Consider the following 20,479-nt stretch of genomic DNA (forward strand, 5'->3'; position numbering starts at 1 on the left):
CCCAAAATGGGAGGCTGGTGCTATTCTGAGCAGCCCTTGTTGCCGGCTGCCTGAGGCCTGTAGAGAGGAGCAGGAGGAGAGCAGAGCCAGGCTGGCATGGAGGTGGCCCCAGAGAGGCCTGGAGAGGTCAGAGGGGACTGCACAGCGGAGAAGGGCCGGCGAGTGGCCAGCGATCAAACACGGCGCAGCGAGGGCTGCTGTTGCTCAGGGTCCAGCCAGATCCTCGGTCCAGTCTGCGCTGTGGCCTCCTCTCCACCTTCCTCCAGCCCCCTGCTCCCACCCATGCCCAGAACAGTGACATCAAACAGCCCATTCATTCTTTATTCAGGTAGCATAAAAATCACTACAAAAACTTTACAAAAGAGCCTTAAGGAGCTAACGCCACCGCCCTCAGCCCCTGAGACTCCAGGCAGAGGAGGAAGAGGAGAGAGGAAGGAAAGGGAGTTCTGGCAGTGTCAGCATCGCTAAGGACTAGCAGGGAGACCGAGGTGATGGGGCATGGGACAGGGCGGGGGGTGGAGGCCTGAGGGCCTTGGGCAGGTAGTGACAAAGGCTGTGGCGGAAGGCTCAGCCTCCACCCACAGAGCAGGACAAGGCTGACCCATGGTGTCTAACTCCAGGACAGGGCTCTTCCCCCGAGTCACCCCCAGGGCCTGCCTCTCCTCTCCCCAGCCAGGGCACCCAGTCCCTCCGGCCCACCCCCCTCTGGTAAACAAACGGGGAAGTACCCCAGCCGACTTAAGGAATAACCCACCTACCTTCCTGACAGAAGTGGGTCCACAGCTGCCCCTCCTCCCCACCCGCCCCGCCCGCCCCGCCCCAAACTCCCCAGAGGAGACAGAGAATGGTCCCTCTCCTCCTCAGACTGCCCGCCCAGACCCCCGCCCCTAATCCCACAAAGCTGGTGGGGAAGAGTCACATGAACTGAGAGGCTGGTCCAGGCAGGGACTCAGGATGCTGGATCCCACAGCCCCTCACTTGGGGCTGCTAGGCTGGGGGTACTCCTCCTCTGGGGGAGGCACCAGTTTCAAGTCTGGGCCGAAGGGCTTGTCTCCGCGGGGAAAGGCTTTCTGCTTCTGGAAGGGGTCCCTGTTGTCAGGGGAACCCTGCTGCTCCTTGTACTCTGGCTGCACGCCTGGGTTGGGGTTCCTCACACTGCCCACAAAGACGGGCAGGCTCGTGGTGTCCTCGAGGATGAAGAAGAGGAAGGGGCGGTTCACGCTGAAGGAGGAGAGGGACATGCGGGACATGGCAGAGCTGGTCGCCGCAGCAGCCTCCACACCCGCCTCGCTGAGCTCCAGCGTGGACTGATGCTGTACACTGGTCACCACCAGTGCCTGCTCCGAGATTCCGCGCAGGTCTGGGGCCAGAAACAGCTCCTGCAGGCCTGCCCAGGGCGACAGACGGCTGGTCAGCGCTGCCTGCTGCCACGCAAGCTGCCCAGCCCTGCCCAGGAGGGTGTCCGGCATCCTGACCAGGGAACAGCTGGAACCCACAGATCCCTGGCTAACTCCTGTTTAACTTTCAAGTATCAACTTAAAGGTTACTTCCTCCAGGAAGCCTTTCTTGATCCCCTGCTCCAAAGTCCCAACAGGTGCTTTTTCAATGTTCTGGGTGAACTGGAGAGAAGCCCTATGTCTTATCACTTATGTTGAATCGTAAGTACTGACTCCTCATCTGCCCACTCCATCAAACTGAGCTCTGTACACAGAGGGCTTCCGGTGCCTAGCACTGTGCCGCTTGCAGGAGAGCCAGCGAGGCTCACACGCCACCCCGGGCTGATTCTCTGCAGCGCAGTCTCATTCCCAAGACCGCCCAGCACACCCACGACAGAGGGCCCAGGGCCTTCCCTCCAACCCTCTCACCTCCTTAAGCCTCAGAAAAGTCAAGGACACGAGGCTAGCTTTGTCTCTGACCCCCTGCCAGCTGGGGGCTTCCTCCTCATCCAGCCTGACCTAGGTGGTGACCCCACGCCCAGCCTCCTTACCCAGCTGGCTGAGGGTGGCCACCAGGTCCAGCTGATATTTCAGACGCAGCTTAGGCAGCTGGACCTTGGTGGGCCTCTCCCGCTGGAAGGGCTGATGCAAGATGTCCCAGCTAAGGTTGGCCAGCACCTGGGACACATTCCACTCAAAGTACGTGGGCATGATGACCATGAAGCTCATGTTGTTCTTAAAGGGGAAATGAGCCACCTACACACAAAGGAAGGAGACAACATGAGGCCCAGACGGCTTCCAGACCAGGGGGGTCTGGGCCAGCATGAGCTTCTGAGACCAACGGATGGGGCACCAGTCCATCCTTCTTAGGTATGATCGCACCTTCCTGAGCCGCCAGTTCCTCACCTGTGGAGTAATACTACCCGCGCACCTTGCGGGTTGACACGCGACCAAAAGAGACAGCATTTTTAAAGCTTCTAGCAGAATGTCTGTGCTTAGGCCACGTCAATAAATGGCGTTTCTCTATCTCTTCATCAGCTACCACCTGCTAGCCCTGTGACTTGGGGTGAAAAGTCGACTGTGGGCCCCTCTCTATTTCTCCATGTATTCCATGGACTTGGGTTGTTAGTTTTCAAACTGCACCCTAGGTTCCACAGAGCAGCTGCTGCCACGGGGGTCCTCTCTCCACCCCTCTCACCTTCAACACTGACTATGCCCCGCCCTGCATACTGTGCTGTGCCTTGGGGTAAGATTTTATGTGAACAGGGTTTCTGCAGCTAAGGAAACGTGAAAACCACTGGGCTTGACGGTCTCTTGCAGCTTTGACTCCTGAGGTTCTCAGCAGACCCAGCCGGCAGGACCCCTATGAGTGGGAGGAATACCAGCATCTGGCTGCCGGGCTGCTTACACAGTGCCTGACAGCAGGAAGGCCGGGGAGGACAAGGAATGTAGACAAAGGGTGAAGGAAGAGTGGGCAGGACATAGCCTGGAGGGAAGGAGCCGCACCAGAAAACTGGTGGGGTGGTAAACCAGACATCCGCCTTTTGGGGTGAACTGGAGAGAAGCCGGGATGCTGCTGCTCAGCTCTGCCTCGTCCGCCGCCACCCTCAGGAGGGCTGCAGAAGCAGATGCAGCCTCGTGAAACTAGGCAACACAGCCATCCTAGCCACAGGCACAAGTTCTTCCGACCCAGCCATCAGTGCCTAAGCCAAAGGGACCGCATTTAGGCCATAAGCAAGGGAGTCCACACTTGAGATGGCTTGGAAGTAGCACTCTGTCTAACCAGAATGTTCTATCAGGATGCTGACAGATCCATCCCAATCAGATCCTTACTTTTAAGGAGCATGAGGGGGACCTCAGGTTTGGAGGTGCTGAGGCCCTGAGGGGCTCCATGGCTGCTGAGGTGCCTGCCCCACAACCTGTGGGTCTTTGTAATATAACCCCCACAACCAGAGGTCACCTGGGTCTCAACTCAGTGCCCCCTCCTCAAAAAACGACCACTCGACCTCAAATAACTGCCCCAGTCACTAATAGATCACCTTTTTGAAATGTTTCCTTCGTAACACTTATCACTAACTGAAATCATCCTGCTGACTTTTGTGTGCTTGTGTACGGTGCCTCTTCCCGCCGGAGAACAGGGAGCAGGGCTCCCCGTGTGATTCACGAAATCCCCGGTGGCTGGAAGAGAACCTGGCACACAGCAAATGCCTGATATCACCTTGTTGAATAAATGAACTTCGAAGAGCCTGGAGCCTCAGTCCCCCTGGGTGGGGGTGTAGTGAGACCTTTCACAGCCACATGTCCCCGGGACATGACTACAGGGAAGGTGGAGACACACCTCCCCACCCCTGTGCCTGCTCCTTAGCCTGCCTACTCCCTTCCCCACCTCCCAGCACCTGGGCCCGGCCTGGGCCATCAAGGGTGACCTGTATCTCAGGCTGCTCCAGCGAGAACCAGTGCAGAGGGTACGTGTGGGCCTGCATCATGTCCACCGGCACGGCGAAGTGCTCGTCCAGGTGGAAGGTTTCTGTCCGGGTGAGGCTCGGGTCAAACTTGCTCTTCCAGAAACCTGCATCCAGCAGAGGGCAGGGGCCACATAGCCTGGGACCAGGGTGGGTTCTATACCACCAGCCTCTTCCCCATCCCACCCAGAACCCATTCAAAGGACAAAAGGTGAGGGCTGAGACCCCAGAGGGTGCTGTGCCAGCTGAAACACAATTGATCTGAGGTCTCTTTTCTGTTGTGCTTTTAAAACCTGGGCGTGCATTTTTCCCACGCCCTGCCATGCTTCCAGGAACTTCCCCCGGGCCTTTCCAGACTCAGTTTCCTTCCAGGGTTCTCCCTCCACAACAGCCCCATCCAGTTCCTGGGTCCCCTCCCTACCACACTACTGCCTGTCTCCTACCCTCCCCCAAGCAACAGCCCAGAGAGCCTCCTTTCTCAGCCCTGAGGAGGAAGAGGGACCCTCAGAACAAAGGCTGCACAGCCAGCTCAGCCTATGGGGTGGGGCCGACTGGGCGGGGGTAGGAGCTGCCAGGGTTGGGGGCCAGAGAAGAGGGGGAGCGCACCCTGGAAATGGATGGCATTGAGGAGGAGCAGCACCGTGTCGTCGGACAGCTCCGAGAGGAAATCCTCAATCTTCCCCTCTGTGGTCTCCTTCACCCATTTGTTGATGTTCGCCAAGTCATCCCCCTTCCTTCCCATCAGGTTTATGGGCTTTGCGCCAAAGAGATGTTCTGATTGTTTCAGGAAGTCCTCTTTGATGGGAAATCCTACACAGAAGGGGCCACAAGCTGCTCCCGGGGCTCAGGCACCGCAATGGTCCAGCCAGCGACCTGAGGCCAAGCTCATCTCCCTCACCCTGTCCACCCCAGGGCACTACCTAGGGACCCCCCTACCACCAGCACCTACCTTTCTGCAGGTACATCCTGGCAGCCATTCGGAATGCCCCAGGGCCCAGGTCCTGGCAGAGGCGGCTCAGCAGGTGGGGGAGGCAAGGCCCCGAGTCTGCATGCAGCACCTGCTGCAGCCGCTGCAGCGTTCGGTTCTGCGCACCTGGAGGGGACCCCATCGGCTGTGGCCCAGGCCGGGTCCTTTCCCACCACCATTGTCCACCCAGTCCCTCTTGAGTGCCCACGGCGAGCACAGCCCTGGGACCACACACCCTCCTCGTGCCCACTGAGCTGGTCTGAGTGCCAGGACCCCCAGGTTCTACTTCCATCTCTGCCACTGCTGAGTCTGGGGGACCACGCCTGGCGAAAACCGTCATCCCTCTCTGGACCTCGGTTTCTCACAGTGAGACCCTCCAGTCCGATGGAGACATTGTAGCTATCAAACTCTTGCATAAAAGTCACCAGAAGCAGATCCCTGGGCCTGGCCCCTGGGAATCTGATTCACAGAAACTTGGGGTGGGCCCAGGAATCTGCATTTTCACCAAATGTCCAAGTGACCCTGACAGAGGAGTAACTCTAAAGTAGTGAGTTCCTACTGGCCTCCCAACTCTGCTGGTCTGGACAGGTGCTGCCACAGTACCTAATGCCAGGTGAGACAGTGCCAGGGCCACACTCAGGGGCGACAGGACGAGGTTGGGGCTGGTGGACCTTTGGGCCACCATGGAGAATAGGTCTGTGGTGAAGGCCATCATGGCCTTGGCCAGCCTGCGGGTCTGCTCCGGGGTCGGGGCCTCCTTGCAGTTGCCCAGGGCCTTCTTCAGGGCAGGCTGGCCCCCAAGCTCCTGCAGGGATATATCAGGGGCCAGTGGGGGCCCGGGGTCAACTCCAGGGTCTGTGTTGGAGATCTCCTTTATAGCTCCTGTACCTCTGGGGACAGCAGGGCCTTGTCCCAGTCCCAATACATTCTGGGGACCGGGTCCCTTCCTCTGGTCCCTCTCACCCTCTCCCTTCAGTTCTCAGCCTCCAGGCCATGCCGCCTCTCTATTCCCTCACCCCTGCAGATTGGTTCCTCTCCCTTGGGTCCCACCCACTCTTTCCCAGCCCCACCTGGTTGTACCTGGTTGCCCAACTTGAGGAGGCTAAGTGGGTACAGCTTCTCCTGATTTGGCCCAATCACTATCTGAAGAAAGGAGGAAGCAGATGGAGAGGGACCCTTTCCCCAGGTCCACCACCCAGCACAAGCCCTACAGGCAACACCCCTCAGGGCCTTCCTTCCTGTCAAGCCCCTCACTTCCCAGTCAGTACCTGCTGGCCCAAGGGCTCCATGGCGCTCACTGGAGAGAACTGTTGAAACAGGGATGAGGAGAGGAGGGGGACCCCCTCAGAGCCAGACTCTCCCACTACTCACCAGATCGCTCCCACCTCCCCTCCCTACCCGACCCAGACCACCATGCAGGCTCACCACCGAGCAGGGGCCTTGCAGGCAGGACAAGCTGAGCACCAGGAGCCCCTGAAGCAGCGCCATGTTCCTGTACGGGACAGGAAGCCTTGTTCCAAACTCGCCGCCCTCCGCCCCCGCCACAAACTGTCACCGATTATCTGACCAGCTACCTGAGGCCAAGCCCCTACACCCGCCCGTGGATCCGCCCATATGACCGCAGGCTGGCAAAGTCCAGAGGGGACGTCAGCTACGGCGCCCACTCCCAGAACACACTGGCAGGCTCTCTCACCTCTGAGGGGTGGATGCCCCCTGAACTGTGTCCTCTCTTACGTTTGCTGGTTCTGCACATTTCATGCCCTGAGAATGTTTTGGTTCACAGGGGGAAAATGTTATCAAAACAACGACCATCCTCATTCTTCAAGGCTGGCATTGTCAGACCTGGGTTTGAATCCAGACTCTTACTCTTGCCAGAGGAACTTGGACATCTCCCTTAAAGCCCCTCTGGGCTGCTTATTTTGTAAAATGGTGGCACGAGTCCCTACCTCCTCCCACGGGTATTGTGAGGGCCAAAATAAGACAGTCTTTGTGAGCCCTGAGTACAATAGCTGGCACTCGTAATGGCTATTGTCAGCCTAGCCCAAGGCCCCTTTCTGAGAACCCGGCCCAGATCTCTATCCATCTGGCCCACCTTTTCTGGCTGGTCTGGTCTGCTCTCATCCACAAGGGTGGACAGGCCAGTGAGGCCCTGAGGTCTCAGCAGGAGTGGCGGGTAGGCCTGGAGAGCCGTCTTGTTGACCCAGCAGCAGAACCCAATGAATGACTCTGGCCAGGGCCACCTTTGGACTTATGGGAAACACTCTGCCCCAAGCTGCCTCCGGGAAGCCAGGCTGGCAGGAGGGGATGGACAGGTCCAGGTCTAGCTTCACAGCAGTCCTCACACACCCTGCCCCCATCTCAGGGCCGGTCTTTCTGGGAGATCGTTCTACTACCCCTGGGTTCTGATCCCCAACGGGGGCTTTTGAGTCTTTCTGGCCAGAAAAAACCTCCAGTTTTTCAAGTGCTGAGGAGACTTCCCCTAGATCCCCCACCTCGGCCCCACATCACACTAAGAGGCTGGGAAACAAGAGTCCTCCTGAATAATTTCAGCCCAGACCCCCTCCGCCAGGTGGGCAGCTCCTACCTCCTGTCTTGCCCAAGGAGCAGGCTGAGCCACCCCTCCCCTCGTACCTCTGTGGGCTCCTCTCTGCTGCACACGATGTCCCTCTGGCTCTGCTTGGGTGCTCCCCACGCTCTGCCCGGGCTCCAGCCAGCCCAGCTGAGCCCTCCCCTCCCACCAGGACCTTTGCTCTCAGCCAACCCCTGCTCAGATTGCTTTCTCCTCTGGTAAATATTGACCTGCACATCTGTTAAACATTGATATTGGGCCACAAGCCTCTTTCCCACCATCTAATCCTGTGACGGCCACCTGGAACTACATAGATTTAGGTCCCAGCTGAACCTGGAGAAAGGAGGTTCAGGAGACAATGGAGGCGGCTGTCCTCAACTGGAGAGCAGATCCAGGAAGGACAGGGATCTTCCAGGACCCCATTCGGTGGGGAGTTACCCCTGCTGCCCCAGGACAGAGCTAGGCTCAGTTACATCCAGATTCCTACTTCCAATGTCCTCTCTTCCCCACAACTGCCTCCCCATCCCAAGGGGAGGGAAGAGGAAGCTGCAGGAGCTTATGTGGGGAAGCCAGGATAGGGTGCCCAAACCAACCCGTATGTGCCCAGGATCCTGGTTGGCTGCCTTCAGCCTGGGCCAGACGGCAGGGGATGGGAAGAGATGCTGAGGGATGCAGCCTCTCTCAGCACCCTACCTCATTAGGAGCAATGCCTCCTCACCCGCTCCAAGGGTAAGTGTTCTGGAAGCAGGCGTGGCTTCACCCACCAGAAGCCCTGTCCCCTGTGCTGCCTGAAGAAAAATGGTCAGGCTGCCTCCCCACCTGCGGCCCGACTCCTCACTGCCTTGCAGGCTGTGGGGTCTTAACCTTCCCCCACCTGACACCACCGCCAAGAAAAGCCTCACTCGGTTCCATGGCTCTGCCAAAGGATTTATTGGTCGTATTTACATCTATTGCAAATGGCGAGGAGGCAGCAGGGGCCCAGTCCCAGTCTTCACCTCTGCTCCAGAACGTGAGGACCTGGTGACGCCGGGGTCTTCCTGTGCCCTGGGAGAGACTTGAGATGCAGAGGGGGAACTCTTCTTGTCCCTTCTCTCAGGGTCTCGGGCTCCACCCTCACCCCCTCTCAGGGGTTCTGGGCTCAGAGTCTGCCTCCTCAGCTCAAGGCACAAACACTGTGGTTAGGGGTAGGCAGGCAAGGCCTGGGGTCATCCTGGCAGGCACCAGCTAGCCCAGTCCACCTTCCTTTCCCTGGTCCTGACCCCTTTCTTGTCCTAGTGGTCCCACACTGGGCAGGGCCCGGCTGGGTGGACATTTAAACCCCAGCCAAAGGCCCCTAACTCCTGGACCGCAGCCAGCCCTCCTTAGAGGCTGAAGCCCAAGCACCATGATGCCCTGGACTGGGGCAGCTTCTCTGTTCTTGGGGGAGAGGGGCACAGAGCCCAGCAAGCGGGGGAGGAGGGCCTTTGCTGAAGACTGGGTGGGCAGGATTAGTCTCCCTTCCCCCTCCCAAGCTTCCCTGTCCCCATGTGGACCCAGGGGCAGAGCTGGGGAAAGAGCTACGTTTCCCCAGCTCCTCCTCCTGCTTTCTGCTGGCTAGGAGCAGCATCTCCCCAAGCCATGAATGAGATCCCTACTGACCGGTGGGCTCTGGGGGTTCAGGAGCTTGGACTCCAACTCTGCTGAAGCTGGCAGGCCATGGGGGTACACTGGGCATGGGGCCTGAGGCTTGCCTGGAGAGGGTTGCTGGGGAAACAAGGGTAAGGGGGTGCACTCCCAGAAGAGGTCTGCCGACCCAGGCCTGGCCAGCTCCCACCTCAGCCTATGCCAGGAGGCGAATGACCCCATTGTCTGAGCCCAGCAGGAGGTGGCGTTTGGTGGGCAGCAAGGACAGGCTGGTGAGTGTGCCACGGAAGTTCTCAGAGCTGAGCTTGGTGGTGGCCTGGGAGGGCGGCTCAAGCAGGGAACAGACCCCGATCTTGTTGGCCACGGTGCCAGTGATGACCTCGCTGCCGTACAGGTCGAAGGTGTGGATGGGATCAGATGCTGACTTGTAGTGGTGCGTGGGCTTCTGCTCCAGCTCCTTCCAGACAGTCAAGGAGTGGTCCGAGGAGGAACTGACCAGGACACTGCCCTCCGCTGCCTGCTCAGGGAGAGGAGAGCCTCAGTGGGGCCTGGGCCTCCTGTGTGCCCAACAAGCCCCAGGGTCTCCCCATTTTCTCCCATAGTACCTCTGGGGAAGACAAGGTGTCCTGAGTGGTTGACAGGCTGCCACCCTCCCACATTAGGTTAATGTTAGTTAATACGCATACATTAAAATGTCATTAACCTACTCACCACTGAGTTTGAGCACTCACTATGTTCAGGCATTCTGTTAGGCCTGCCTCATTACCACATTTAATCTTTGTAACAGCTCTGTGCGGTCAATGCTGTCATCGTTTCCGTTTTACAGAGGAAAATTAAGATGCGGAAAATAACCATACCAAGGTCACAGAGCCAGTAAGTTGCAGAGCCAGGATTAACACCCAGGCTGACCCCAGAGCCCTCCTGAAGTGTCTGGATTGGAAAGTCAGAATTTAGAGGCATCTCCAGGGTCCCCTGGCAGGTGCGGCTAGAGGGAACCTGGGCAGCCTGCCCCCAGCGGCATCAGTGCATTTCCCTTGGCCTGGCCTCTACTTCAGATGGGGAGGGAATCCCAGCTGCCTGGGAAAATCCTCCCACAGGTAGCCCTGCACCTCCCCTCCTGTGCCTGCCTGAGCAGTTCCCTGAGGTCTGTGATTGAGAATGGGGTGGGGTGGTGGTTGGGGGCATGACCCCCAGGTCTGCCCCTGCCCCCACTGAAGCAGCCAAGCAGGGGGCATGGACTCTGCTCAGTGGTCTGGGCACAGTAAACAGCCTCCCAGCTGAGCTTTATTTAACCTGAATTGGGTCACGGACGGGACCCGACCCCTGATCCTCCAGGCAAGACAAATATGGACAAGGGTTACTCATTAGAACATCCTCAGGGAGCAGCAGGGTCAGCTCAGCCCCCTGGTGCCTGTCCCAGGGGCCTGCCTCCTACCAAGGCCCCCCCGTGAGGCTGGCTCCTGACCCTCCCTTATACCTCTCCTTGGACAGATATCAGGGAGATTGGCCTGAGCCTGCCCTGGGTGGGCCCTAAACAGAGGCGGGTGCCCAGAGCCATGGGGTGGGGAAGGGGCCCGGTCTGTCACCTTGATCTGCAGGATGTCCCCCTCATGGGCAGGCCAGCCTCGTAGAACCAGGCCCGTACGGGTGTCCAGGAGCACCATGAAGCCTGAGGAGAAGCCGGCCACAACACTGCGGCCACTGGGACTAACAGCCAGGGAGCGGACGAGGCCAGGGTTCAGCCCGCCACCCAGGCGGAACTCATGCTGCAGGCAGAGGGAGACAAGCTGAGGTGCCACCACCCACTCCAACCCGCTTCTCCCTGAGGTCCCACTCACCCTCCAAGCCCCACACAGCCAGAAGGCCTGAGTCTGTCCCCCAATCAAGGGAAGAGCTCCTCACATCACAGGCCATAGTCCCCCTACCCCCAGGGTTTGCTGCTGTTGGAGATGTCTCCAAAGAGAAACTACGCCCTGGCCTTTCCTCTTCCAGATCTCTCCCTGCTGCCAGGCTCCCCGGCTAGGGTTCAGGGAACTGGACACCCCTAACCTGCAGGCCAGGCTTCCTGCAGTCCACGAAGCGCAGGGTTGAGTCAGAACTGGCCATGGTGATGCTGGTGTGGGGAGAAGGCATGACGGCCACAGCGGTCAGGGGCACCCGACTGTCCAACGGCTCCACTATGCGAAGGGTCTTCCCTGGAAGGGAAGGCGCGGTGGACTTGGGGCCCCAGCCGCTGATGAAAGCGCCCCGACTCCTCCTATCCCCCAAACTACCCCATACCTGCCTCCCATAACCCACAGGATCTCAGAAAAAGCTGTTTCTTGACCCTTCCACCTGCTTTCGTGACCAGGCCAGGCCAGGCTCCCATCCCCAAAGCAACCTTTCCTCACACAGCCCTCCCCGACTGAATGCCCCTGTCTCCCTCCATGCTACTCTGCCCCCTCCTTTTTTTCTCCCTACAGTGATGCCAAAAAATAATCAAGCAACCATTTATCAAACATGTACTACATGCTAAATTTTAAGCCAAACCTCTGTGTTGGGCTCAACCACTTTGTTCTGATTCCCATTTTACAGATGGAAAAACTGACGTCTCCAGCAGTGAAGTGACTGGCTCAAAGTCACTTGGCAAGTAAGTGGTCAGGGGCCAATTCAAACTGAGGTCTAGCAGATTCTAAGTCCTAACTGCTCCTCTCTGTGGCCTCATTGGGTCACCCAAAACCACACACACCATTACACCCCATCCACCCCACCCTTGGGCCCCATTCCCAGAAGCCTAGCGGGGGACAGGGTGGCAGCAACAGAACAGGCCTCACCTGGGCCCCTCACCTGTGAAGGGGTCCCAGACGTGCACAGCCCCATCACAGCTCACCACATGCTGCGGGGCCTCAAGCTGGCCCACGAAAAAGACACTCTTGCGGTGCTGGGCATAGATGAGACGTGGGGCTGTCTCACTGGTGCCATCCCCTGAGTTGTAGAGTGGCCAGAGGCGCACAGTGCGGTCCTTGCTGCCACTCAGGAAGAAGTCCTCACTGCTCAGGGGTGTCACACACTTGACAGCCCCCGAGTGGCCCGGGAAGCTCTGCAGGCGGATCTGGTGGAAGTGAAAATGGGCATCCTGCTGGCTCACACCAATCTCGTACTGCCAGTATGCCAGCCAGTTCCCACTCAGCACGTGGGCGCTCCGCGGCAGCTCCAGTTTCAGTGCATTGTCCTCGCTTTCGCTGCCAAGGCCTCCGCTGCCCACTCCAGAGATAGGGCCCAGTGGGCCAGGGCTCTCAGGCTGAGAGTCATCAGGGATCTGAATGCGGTTCCCAACTAGGACACTCCCAAAGGTCCCCGAGTGGCTGTCATCCTGGGGGCAGCCCCCACCCTGGGGGTCTGACTCAAGGCCAGTGCTGGGCACAGTGGGCTCCACACTGGCAGGGCTGCAGCTGTTCGGGCTGATGCTCTCCAAATACAGCCCCGCCAGCTCTCCCACCAGCTCGTGGTTAGGGATGATTTTCTGGATGATGTCACCTGGATTGAAGTGGAAATGGTCCTAAGATTAGGGAAGATAACAGGAGGCTGCCACCACCCACCCAAGGGCTTGAAAACTACAGAAGACAGGGCAGGTACTGGCTGTGCAACTCTCAGCAAGTTTGACTGTTCATTTCCGAGCCTCGGTTTGTTCCCCAGGAAAACGTGGGCTCGTTCATGCACTATGTACACGTGAGCATCTTCTACATGTCCTGGGCACCACGGTGGGCATCAGAAGAGCGAACAAGACAGGTTACGCTCTCCCTCCCACAGCTTAGGTTTTAGTGGAGGGATGACAGCTTATCTGATCACAGGGCTATGCCTTCCACTCAGGAAGCAAGTGGCACAGCACCACAGCACCTGGTCTAGCACCTGGCCTGCTCTGTATAGGAGGCGACATAAACGGCGGGCTGCTCATTCCTCTCAGACAGCTCCTAAAGATGCCAGACGTCGGCCTGACTCCCCTACCTTCCTCAGGGAGACGCCAGGCCACTCCTGGGCCTCCTTGCTGGCTAATGCTCAGTCCATTATCATGTTACCTTGGGACTCTTTGCTCTGACCCAGAAAACTGCTTAACATCCACTACTGACTCGAAGGGCAGGGGGAGCGTGGGACCCTCCCAGGGGAAGAGACTTAGCCACGGAGGCTAAGTGAGGGGAGGTGAGGGGGCAGTACCCAACAGGCAGGAGAAGGGCACGTAGATTGTGTACGCCATCTCTAAGGTGAACACCTTCTGCAGCTCATCCAGCAGGGTGGGGTCCACCAGCCTCTGCTGCCCATCAGAGAAGACCACCTCTGGCAGCTGGCCCTCACTGCGGCCCAGGGGATCCACCTTCAGATCCTGGGGGAAGGAAGCCCAGGGAGTCAGCTGAGTCCACGGCCCCTGCCCAGCTCACCCTAGCCAGATAGGTCCACCCACTTGGTGCCGAAGCTCATGCAGCTGGGAAAAGACTTGAAAGAAGGTGGCCACGGGCTCGCTCAGGTGCTGCTGGACCATCTCCTGCCCAATGCGCAGGCAGATGAGGGCGATGAGGCTGATGGTTTTCATACACAGGACAGTCCGGGCCTGGGCTCCACTTGGGAACCTGGAAAGAACTCATAAGCCCCAGCCCCCCAGACTGTGGAACTTGCCCACAATCTATCGAAAGCTGTAAGTGAAAGCTACAAATCCAATTGGTCCAAACCAGGTAAGGAAACTGAGGCACAGAAAGAAGATGTGGCTTGCTCAGGGTCATAAAGCTGGGATCAGAACCAGGTCACTCAGCCCAGTGTCACTGGACTCTCCCCCAAGCTTCCCAGACCCCACCCCACAGCCCCCTCAGCTGGGCTGCTCCCCACAGGACAGGGTGGGGGCCTACCCTGTGACGAGAGAAGTAAGGAAGCTGAGCACAGGCAGCAAGACCTCGTGGCTGATGCGGGGCAGGATGTCCATGAGCGTGGTGTCTGAGAGGTACACGATGATCTTCTGCGTCAGAGTCACCGCTGCCAGCAGCCCGGCCTCCTTACGGCTGTTCAGTCGGCTGGGGCCTGACGTGCTACCTGGGGCCACCTAGGGCCACAGAGTTGATGAGGGCCAGATTGCCTCAGTGACCCCCTGGGACCCCTAGAAATCCTGGGTCAGTCCTTAGGCTCCTCAGACCCCTAGCCCCCAGCCTGCCAAATCAGGGACTCACCAGGTAGCTGATGTAGGGCAGGTACTGGTAGGTGAGGACGGGCTCCCCGTACAGATGGGCGATGTGGAGGAGGCAGCTGAGCACGGGCCCCGACACTATATCACCCAGGACTGGTCTCTTCTGATAGATATTGCCGGCACTCAGTGGGAGGCTCTCACCACTGCTCACCGTGAACTGCTGCCGCGTGGACCCTGCCAAAGAAAGGCCAACAGCCTTGAGTGCTAGCAGAGGGAGGGGGCAGTCAGCACTCCAGGGTCTGTGGTAGCCACTCCCGCATACTCTAGCCTGCGGGCTGCCCCATGCTCTACCTAAGGAAGGAAGGAGCTTCCAGATTGGGACCCAGGACCTGGCCAGGAGGTAATGGCTGCAGTGGGAGTGGGAAGGGTCCCCCAGAGGTGGTAGCTGAAGGTGGGCAGAGGGACTGCGAAGAGCTTCATCTCCAGCACTGACCATGGGCCTTACCAACGTAACACGATGTCAGCAGGCGGAGCAGGTTGCGAGCCACGTGGCGAGAGGCCACGGTTGGGCCCAGCTTGGCGGACAGCCAGCGGACCATCTTGCAGGCCGTATCTGCAGGGCAGGAGCAGGCCCTGAGCTCATCAGATAATGGCGGCAGCTTGCTGTTCCTCCCACTCCACCCCATGGCACCCCACCTAGCCAACTCGGGCCACAACCCTGCCAAGGAGTGCAGCCTGAGCCTGATCATCCCATACCATCACCCACCACTCAGCAGTGCAGAGGGGCCTGCAGGACTCTGGCTTTGGGCTGCTCCCGGTTACCCTTTCAGTGAATCTCCTCCAGCTCATAAATGAGGCCCTGGCTGCGCACTGGCCACCACCCCCTCTAGCCTCTGCTCCCTCCTCTAATCATGCTGGCCTTTCACTGATTCTTTTTCTTTTTTTAAGATTTTATTTATTTATCTTCAGAGATGGGTAAGGAAGGAAGAAAGGGAGGGAAAGAAACATCAATGTGAGAGAGAAACATCAGGTGGCTGCTTCTTGCACGCCCCCAGCCAGGGACCTGGCCTGCAACCCTGGCACATGCCCTGACTGGGAATTGAACCAAAGACTTTGTGGTTCACAAGCCAGCGCTCAATCCACTGAGCCACACCAGCCAGGGACTTTCACCGATTCTTTAATGGAACCATGACTGCCTCCAAGCTTTGCACAGGCTGTCCACTCTGCATAGAATGCTCTTTCTCCTGCTCCCTGATACTTTTGCCTAGCTACCTCCTACTCATTGAACCTCAACTGGCCCTCCCTCCGGGAAGTCTCTGACCCACGAAAACTAGATCTAAGCCCCATTTTGTATTCCCTTGGAGCACCCAGCCGTGTCCTTTACAGCACCACCATAACTTGCACTGACGTAAGACCATCTACAACGTGGCATCTCCTCTGTTAGGCGCAGGCTCCAGGAGGGCAGGCCCGTATCTACTGCTGTGTGTGGATCTGCTCCATCCCCTGCTTGGCATGGAGTGGATGCTCTGCAAATATTGAGTGAAAACCAGGTGACTGTTTGGCTTACATCTCAGGCCCAAGTACTCACCAAGGAGGATCTTCTGTTCTTGGCCCTCTGACTGCTCGTTCAGCGGCTCCTCCTCCTCCCCGTGCGCCCCGCCATCACCCGTCACAACCGTATCCATGGAGAGCACCGTGTTGGAGAGAGTGAGCTCCGATGTCCCAGTGACTTCATCTTGCTCTCCCTCCTCCTCCTCTTCCTCCTCCTCCTCCAACACCACACAGCCTTCCTCTTCCTCCTCTGAGCCTTCACTTTGCTTCAAGTCCTGGCTGCTGTCACCTGACCTGAGGCTGCTCTTGTCCACAGGGGCACCCCCCTCATCTGCAGCCCGCTCCTCACCCAGGGAGGCCTCACTGGCGCTGCTCTTGTCACTCAGCTGGCCCAGGCTCACAGCCTCAGGCTCCTGGGGCTGTGGAGACTCAGCCACATAGAGCCCAGCTTGGAAGTCCTCTGTCTCAGAGAGGTCTGCCTGGTCGTGGAAGCTGACGCCAGACGTATAATCTGGGAGCCCTAGACCCGAGGAAGCAGCAGGCTCCCCATCCATCTGAATCTCCTCCCCAAAGGCACAGGAGCTGGGCCTGGCCCCTGGTAGCTCGCTTTCCTCATCCTCAGCAGCCCCCGCCAGGCCCTTGCTTTCCTCCTGGGAGGCCTCCACACCAGCCAGCACCTGCAGGACATGGGGCAGCAGGTGGATGAGAAAGGCCTGCAGGCCCAGACGCACTATCAGCTGGGCCACAAAGCAATCAGTATACAGGTAGAAGCGGCCATGGAGCCTGCAGGGGCTCTCGTAGGCACCAATGAGAGGCTTCAGTAAGTACTTATTAGCATTTTTGGGGCCCAGTGCCTTGGCAACAGGTTCAAACAAGTACCAAGCCGTATACACAGCTGTGTGCTCCTCAGACATGAGTGACAGCACGAAGGGCAGCAGGATCTCCAGGCCCTCAGGCGTGATGTCACTCAGCACTGCACCCAGTTGCTGCCACAGAGCAAAAACCAGCTCTCGGCCCTGAGCCTCATCCTCCACGTGCCTTGCCTGGTAGATGAGGATGAACTTGTGCAGTGCTGGGAAGTATGGAGGGAAGGGAACCACAGAGCTGAAGGGGCTGAGGAGCTGGGCCGGGCCGGATGGGGGCAATCCCTGGGAGACAGGCCTATACTCAAACAGTGGACCCATCTTGCTCCTCTTGGCTCCCACAGGGCCTTCAGGTCCACTCAGCTGCAGGAGCATGTCCAGCACGGGCTGCAGAGACACGGGGACCTCCTTGGAATGGCGTGTGCAGAGCCCCCGAACAGCCTCGAAGCGTCCGCACAAAGGCACGTCAGGCTGCAGTGTTCGGACCCTGGTGGCAAACACCATCTCAGCCAATAGGACACCCAGTGCCTGCATGTCCCGATGGAAGAAGTCCCGCAACTGCACAGTTGGTTGGACCTGGGGCGGCTCAGGCACCTCTAACTGGCCCCCTAGGCCTTTGGTCAGAAAGTTGCCTAGCTTCTCCAGCTCTTCCAGAGCCTGTACGGGATTGAAGCCCTCTGGAAGAAGAATCTTCCCTTCCTCACCTTCCCCAGGGTCTGCCCCAGCAACTTTGTTCCTGCGGCCTGGTCGAGTCGCTGAGGCCACTGAAAAAGACAGGAGGCCTGAGGAAGTTTGACTGGAGGAGCAGGAGGAGGGGCCCAGCTGGTCACCTGCTTTCCCAGCAAGGGAGATGGAATCCAGAGCTTCTGTGCCCTGTTCCAAGTCATCTTCCCCTGCCACAGGCCTGTCTCTGACCCAGCCAGCCTCACAGGGAGTGGCCTCCAAAACCAGCCTGCCCACCCCATTTGTAAGCTGCCCTGGGAAGTCCTCTCGGCCTATGCTCTCCTGGATGGTCTGGAACAACAGCCTAGGGATGAGGGGAGGCTCAGGAGCAAGGGCAGGCGTCCCAGCCAGGCGCTGGGGATGTGGCTGATCGAAGAGCTGCACCACACCATAGTTGGCCAGGTGTGTGTGGGCGTCCACCAGATGCAGACACACATTCTTCTCCTTCACAGCTTCCTTGCCCTGGAGTTTGTAGCCAAAGGTGAGATCGATCCAGTGGTGCAGGTCCTGGGACACCTCACGGCTCTCTAGCAGCACCCGGTGGGCAGCCACAAACTCCTGGCTGGAGCCACACCAGGCTGGCACATCCAGGTCAGGCATGTCAGGGTGAATGGAGCAGAAGATAGAGGGATCAGTGTAAAACTCAGGGATACACTCGTCAGGTGTCCAGCTCTGCATACGCTCCATGCTGGCAGGGTACTCATGGGGCTCCCACTGGGCCCGTACATGTCCACAAAGCACTGACTGGGGTGTGCGCCGAGCCTTATACACATAGTATGTGATGTCAGACAGCACATCTGAGATGTGATGAGGAACATGAGGTGGCTCCCCGCCACCCGCACCACCTGCTACAAACGCCTGCCGCGTCATCTCATATGTGAAGTCCAGCTGCTTATCCCCCTTGTTGAGGCGGAACTTGGACTTGCGCAGGTCTCGGAAGCGCCCATGGGGTATGGTGAAGTCCACCACCCAGGGCAATACTGGGTGGTAGTTGGGATCCCCCTGCCGCCGACCCGCCAACCGATTCAGGTGCATGAGGTAGTGGAAGTTGCTGATTCGGCCATGGACCCAGTCTAGCACAAGGCCCCTAAGTTCCTCTTGGCAGGAAGGACACCCAGGTCCTCCTCCTCCCTCCTCTCTGCAGTCAGTGCCTGCCCCGTCCCTTGCTACAGGGGTCTCCTCGTTCTCATCCTCCTCTAGCTTCTCATAAGCACTCAAATCCAGCCGGAGCTCACTGCAAAGTTTCTCATCCACAGCGATGTGGTGCAAAGATAGGGCCCCACAGGCCAGTCCATGGCGGTGACAGGCATCCATGGCCCTTAACACACGGAAGAGAATGAAGAGCACCTTGGCTTGGCTGTTGGTCAGCTTGGCAGGGCTGAAGGTGACCACATCATGCAGGGTGAACTGCACATACGGGTGCACCACATACAGCATGTCCAGCGACTCCAGCAGGGCCTCAGCTCTCAAAAGACTGGGGCAGGCCGGGCTGGCCCGCGGAGGACAGGGGCCCTCTCTGGCATATGATGGGCATTGGGTAGTGTCACCCACTGGCATGAAAGAGCAGCCATAGACCCTCTGCAGAGCCTGTCTTATTGAGTCCAGGGCAGGGACAGCTGAGGGGGCAGGGCTATGACTATAGGGCTGCCCATAAGTGTGATATGCATGGCGCCACAGGTTGCGATAATTTTGGGCAGCCACATCCTTCATGAAGCGATTGAGGGTCTCAGGGCTGCAGGGCCCCTCTTCAAAGGTCAGGCCGCCGCTCAGCAGGTAGGACAGCCTCCTTTTCCGCAGTCCGTGCACCTCTACTCGCGTCCAGCCTGGAGGCAGCCTGTGCACGGATCGTTGCAGAAGAGTCCTCACTTCCGCTTCACTCAGGCCCTCTGCTCGGGGGCAGGGCCCGGGGGGCCGGCGCTCGCGGAGGCTGGCCAGCCAGCGCGCCGGCACTAGGGCCACCACGTGGTTACCCCCGGGGGCTGGAGCCAGTTGCCGGGCATCGATGTTCAAGTCCCTTTCCACGCTCTGGAGCAGGTCCAACATGTCAGGGCTTGGGGGCGGGGACCAGCCCTCGACCCTGGAGGTAAGAGTGACTTCCCGTCCCCTGCTTCCCGGGGCCATCCCCTCCAGGCTGCCTGGGGACAACGCAGGACTGGGGCCAGACACGGCCCTCCTCGCGACAGCTTCCGGGGTGCCAGATCGGCCGGGTAGGGATGCACGAGGGACAGAGCCTTAGGCGGAGGCGGCGGGGGCGGACCGGGGACAGAGGAGCTGAGGTCCGGGACACTCTTACCCCTCTGCAGGGTCCTGCACTCCGAGCGCGGAAGGGCGGGCACTGAGGGGTGCCAGCGCCGTGCTTCACCGTGACTAGTCAGCTGACGCGACTCACGTGATCGCCCCTGCACGGAAACAACCGCACGTGGCTCAAAGGGGCGGGCTGGATCCCGCCTACCTCCAGCGCCACCTCCTAGACCTCCGGCCTAGATCTCTGCTCCGGGCCGGTGGCGGCTTCGCTTCCTCAGGGGCTGGAAGGGGCCCCAGTTGGCTCCTTCCGTGCAGAGGAGAGGGATGACAAACCGCCCACGATTTGCCCTACCCTCCTTGCTTCCTCCTGCCCTCTCCAGAACACATATCCAATTCGCAGAGATTCCAGCCTTTAGGTGGGCTGATCGCGCCGCCCAGTTTTACAGATAAACCCGAAGCTGGGATGGGACTTCTGACCCCAAGTCCCTTCATCGCCTCCACGCTGGCTTCCAAAAGAAGGAGCTTTTTAATTTTTCCAAACTATGTCACGACTAACATTCCATTTGGCCTCACAACACTTAGGGAGGGCGGTTATTATCATTTATATTTTAGGGGAGATAACCAAAAGCTGTCAAAGAGGTTTGTCCAAGTGGCAGAATGGAGACTTAGAAGCTGGTGCACAGCTTCTGCTCTGGAGTCCCCCACGCTGGCAGCCTCTTACAGGGTTTTTCTGTGTTGCCCCCCTCCCCCACCAATTCTGGGCAATCTGAGCGAGAGAAGTGGCCCAGGCCCAGAGGCCTGGAATTCGTGGGAGGAAACGTTCCCCAAGACTTCCTGTTGAAGATCAGCTTCTGTGGTGCCACAGAGCCTGCTTGCTGTGCCAGAGCCTTGCAGA

At 58.8% G+C, this 20,479-nt stretch overlaps 2 protein-coding genes across 5 annotated transcripts; both read right to left on the bottom strand.

The window, feature by feature from the left end:
• Nucleotides 1–312: 312 nt before the first annotated feature.
• Nucleotides 313–7,585, bottom strand: SERPINF2 (serpin family F member 2). 3 transcript variants are annotated; one of them, XM_045199362.3, is made up of 11 exons: nt 7,497–7,577; nt 6,559–6,626; nt 6,291–6,357; nt 6,134–6,172; nt 5,946–6,008; nt 5,469–5,670; nt 4,848–4,991; nt 4,505–4,708; nt 3,863–4,005; nt 1,988–2,192; nt 313–1,387 (listed from the first exon to the last, which is right to left on the bottom strand). In XM_045199362.3, exons 2-11 carry the CDS (start codon nt 6,621–6,623, stop codon nt 975–977), a joined length of 1,545 nt encoding a protein of 514 aa, XP_045055297.2. In that variant the 5' UTR covers nt 6,624–6,626; nt 7,497–7,577; the 3' UTR covers nt 313–974. The 3 variants fall into 3 exon arrangements, with proteins under 3 accessions (XP_045055297.2, XP_024420963.2, XP_045055298.2); XM_024565195.4 differs by lacking the exon at nt 6,559–6,626 and having other exon boundaries at nt 7,497–7,585; XM_045199363.3 differs by lacking the exon at nt 6,559–6,626 and having other exon boundaries at nt 7,450–7,540.
• Nucleotides 7,586–8,349: 764 nt separating this feature from the next.
• Nucleotides 8,350–19,926, bottom strand: WDR81 (WD repeat domain 81). Of its 2 annotated transcripts, XM_053911067.2 has the most exons (10): nt 15,792–19,887; nt 14,709–14,816; nt 14,247–14,437; nt 13,932–14,122; nt 13,493–13,658; nt 13,249–13,414; nt 11,884–12,573; nt 11,107–11,252; nt 10,644–10,823; nt 8,350–9,574 (listed from the first exon to the last, which is right to left on the bottom strand). In XM_053911067.2, exons 1-10 carry the CDS (start codon nt 19,459–19,461, stop codon nt 9,254–9,256), a joined length of 5,829 nt encoding a protein of 1,942 aa, XP_053767042.1. In that variant the 5' UTR covers nt 19,462–19,887; the 3' UTR covers nt 8,350–9,253. The 2 variants fall into 2 exon arrangements, with proteins under 2 accessions (XP_053767042.1, XP_024420687.2); XM_024564919.4 differs by lacking the exon at nt 8,350–9,574 and having other exon boundaries at nt 10,693–10,823; nt 11,871–12,573; nt 15,792–19,926.
• Nucleotides 19,927–20,479: the final 553 nt, after the last annotated feature.

This window comes from Desmodus rotundus, chromosome 9, assembly GCF_022682495.2.
Source record: "Desmodus rotundus isolate HL8 chromosome 9, HLdesRot8A.1, whole genome shotgun sequence".
NCBI classification, from domain to species: Eukaryota; Metazoa; Chordata; class Mammalia; order Chiroptera; family Phyllostomidae; genus Desmodus; species Desmodus rotundus.

Bases quoted from the DNA above. Each gene is read 5' to 3' on its own strand.
- SERPINF2 (XM_045199362.3), bottom strand. From the start codon at position 6,623: ATGAAATGTGCAGAACCAGCAAACGTAAGAGAGGACACAGTTCAGGGG. The intron at 6,173-6,290 runs GTGAGCCTGCAT...CTGTTTCAACAG, and splicing joins TGCAAGGCCCCTGCTCGGTG to TTCTCTCCAGTGAGCGCCAT. The intron at 4,006-4,504 runs GTGCGCTCCCCC...TGCTGGATGCAG, and splicing joins CAATGCCATCCATTTCCAGG to GTTTCTGGAAGAGCAAGTTT.
- WDR81 (XM_053911067.2), bottom strand. From the start codon at position 19,461: ATGGCCCCGGGAAGCAGGGGACGGGAAGTCACTCTTACCTCCAGGGTC. The intron at 14,123-14,246 runs GTGAGTCCCTGA...CTGTGGCCCTAG, and splicing joins TGCCCTACATCAGCTACCTG to GTGGCCCCAGGTAGCACGTC. The intron at 11,253-11,883 runs GTGAGGGGCCCA...CTTCCCTTCCAG, and splicing joins CGTCTGGGACCCCTTCACAG to GGAAGACCCTTCGCATAGTG.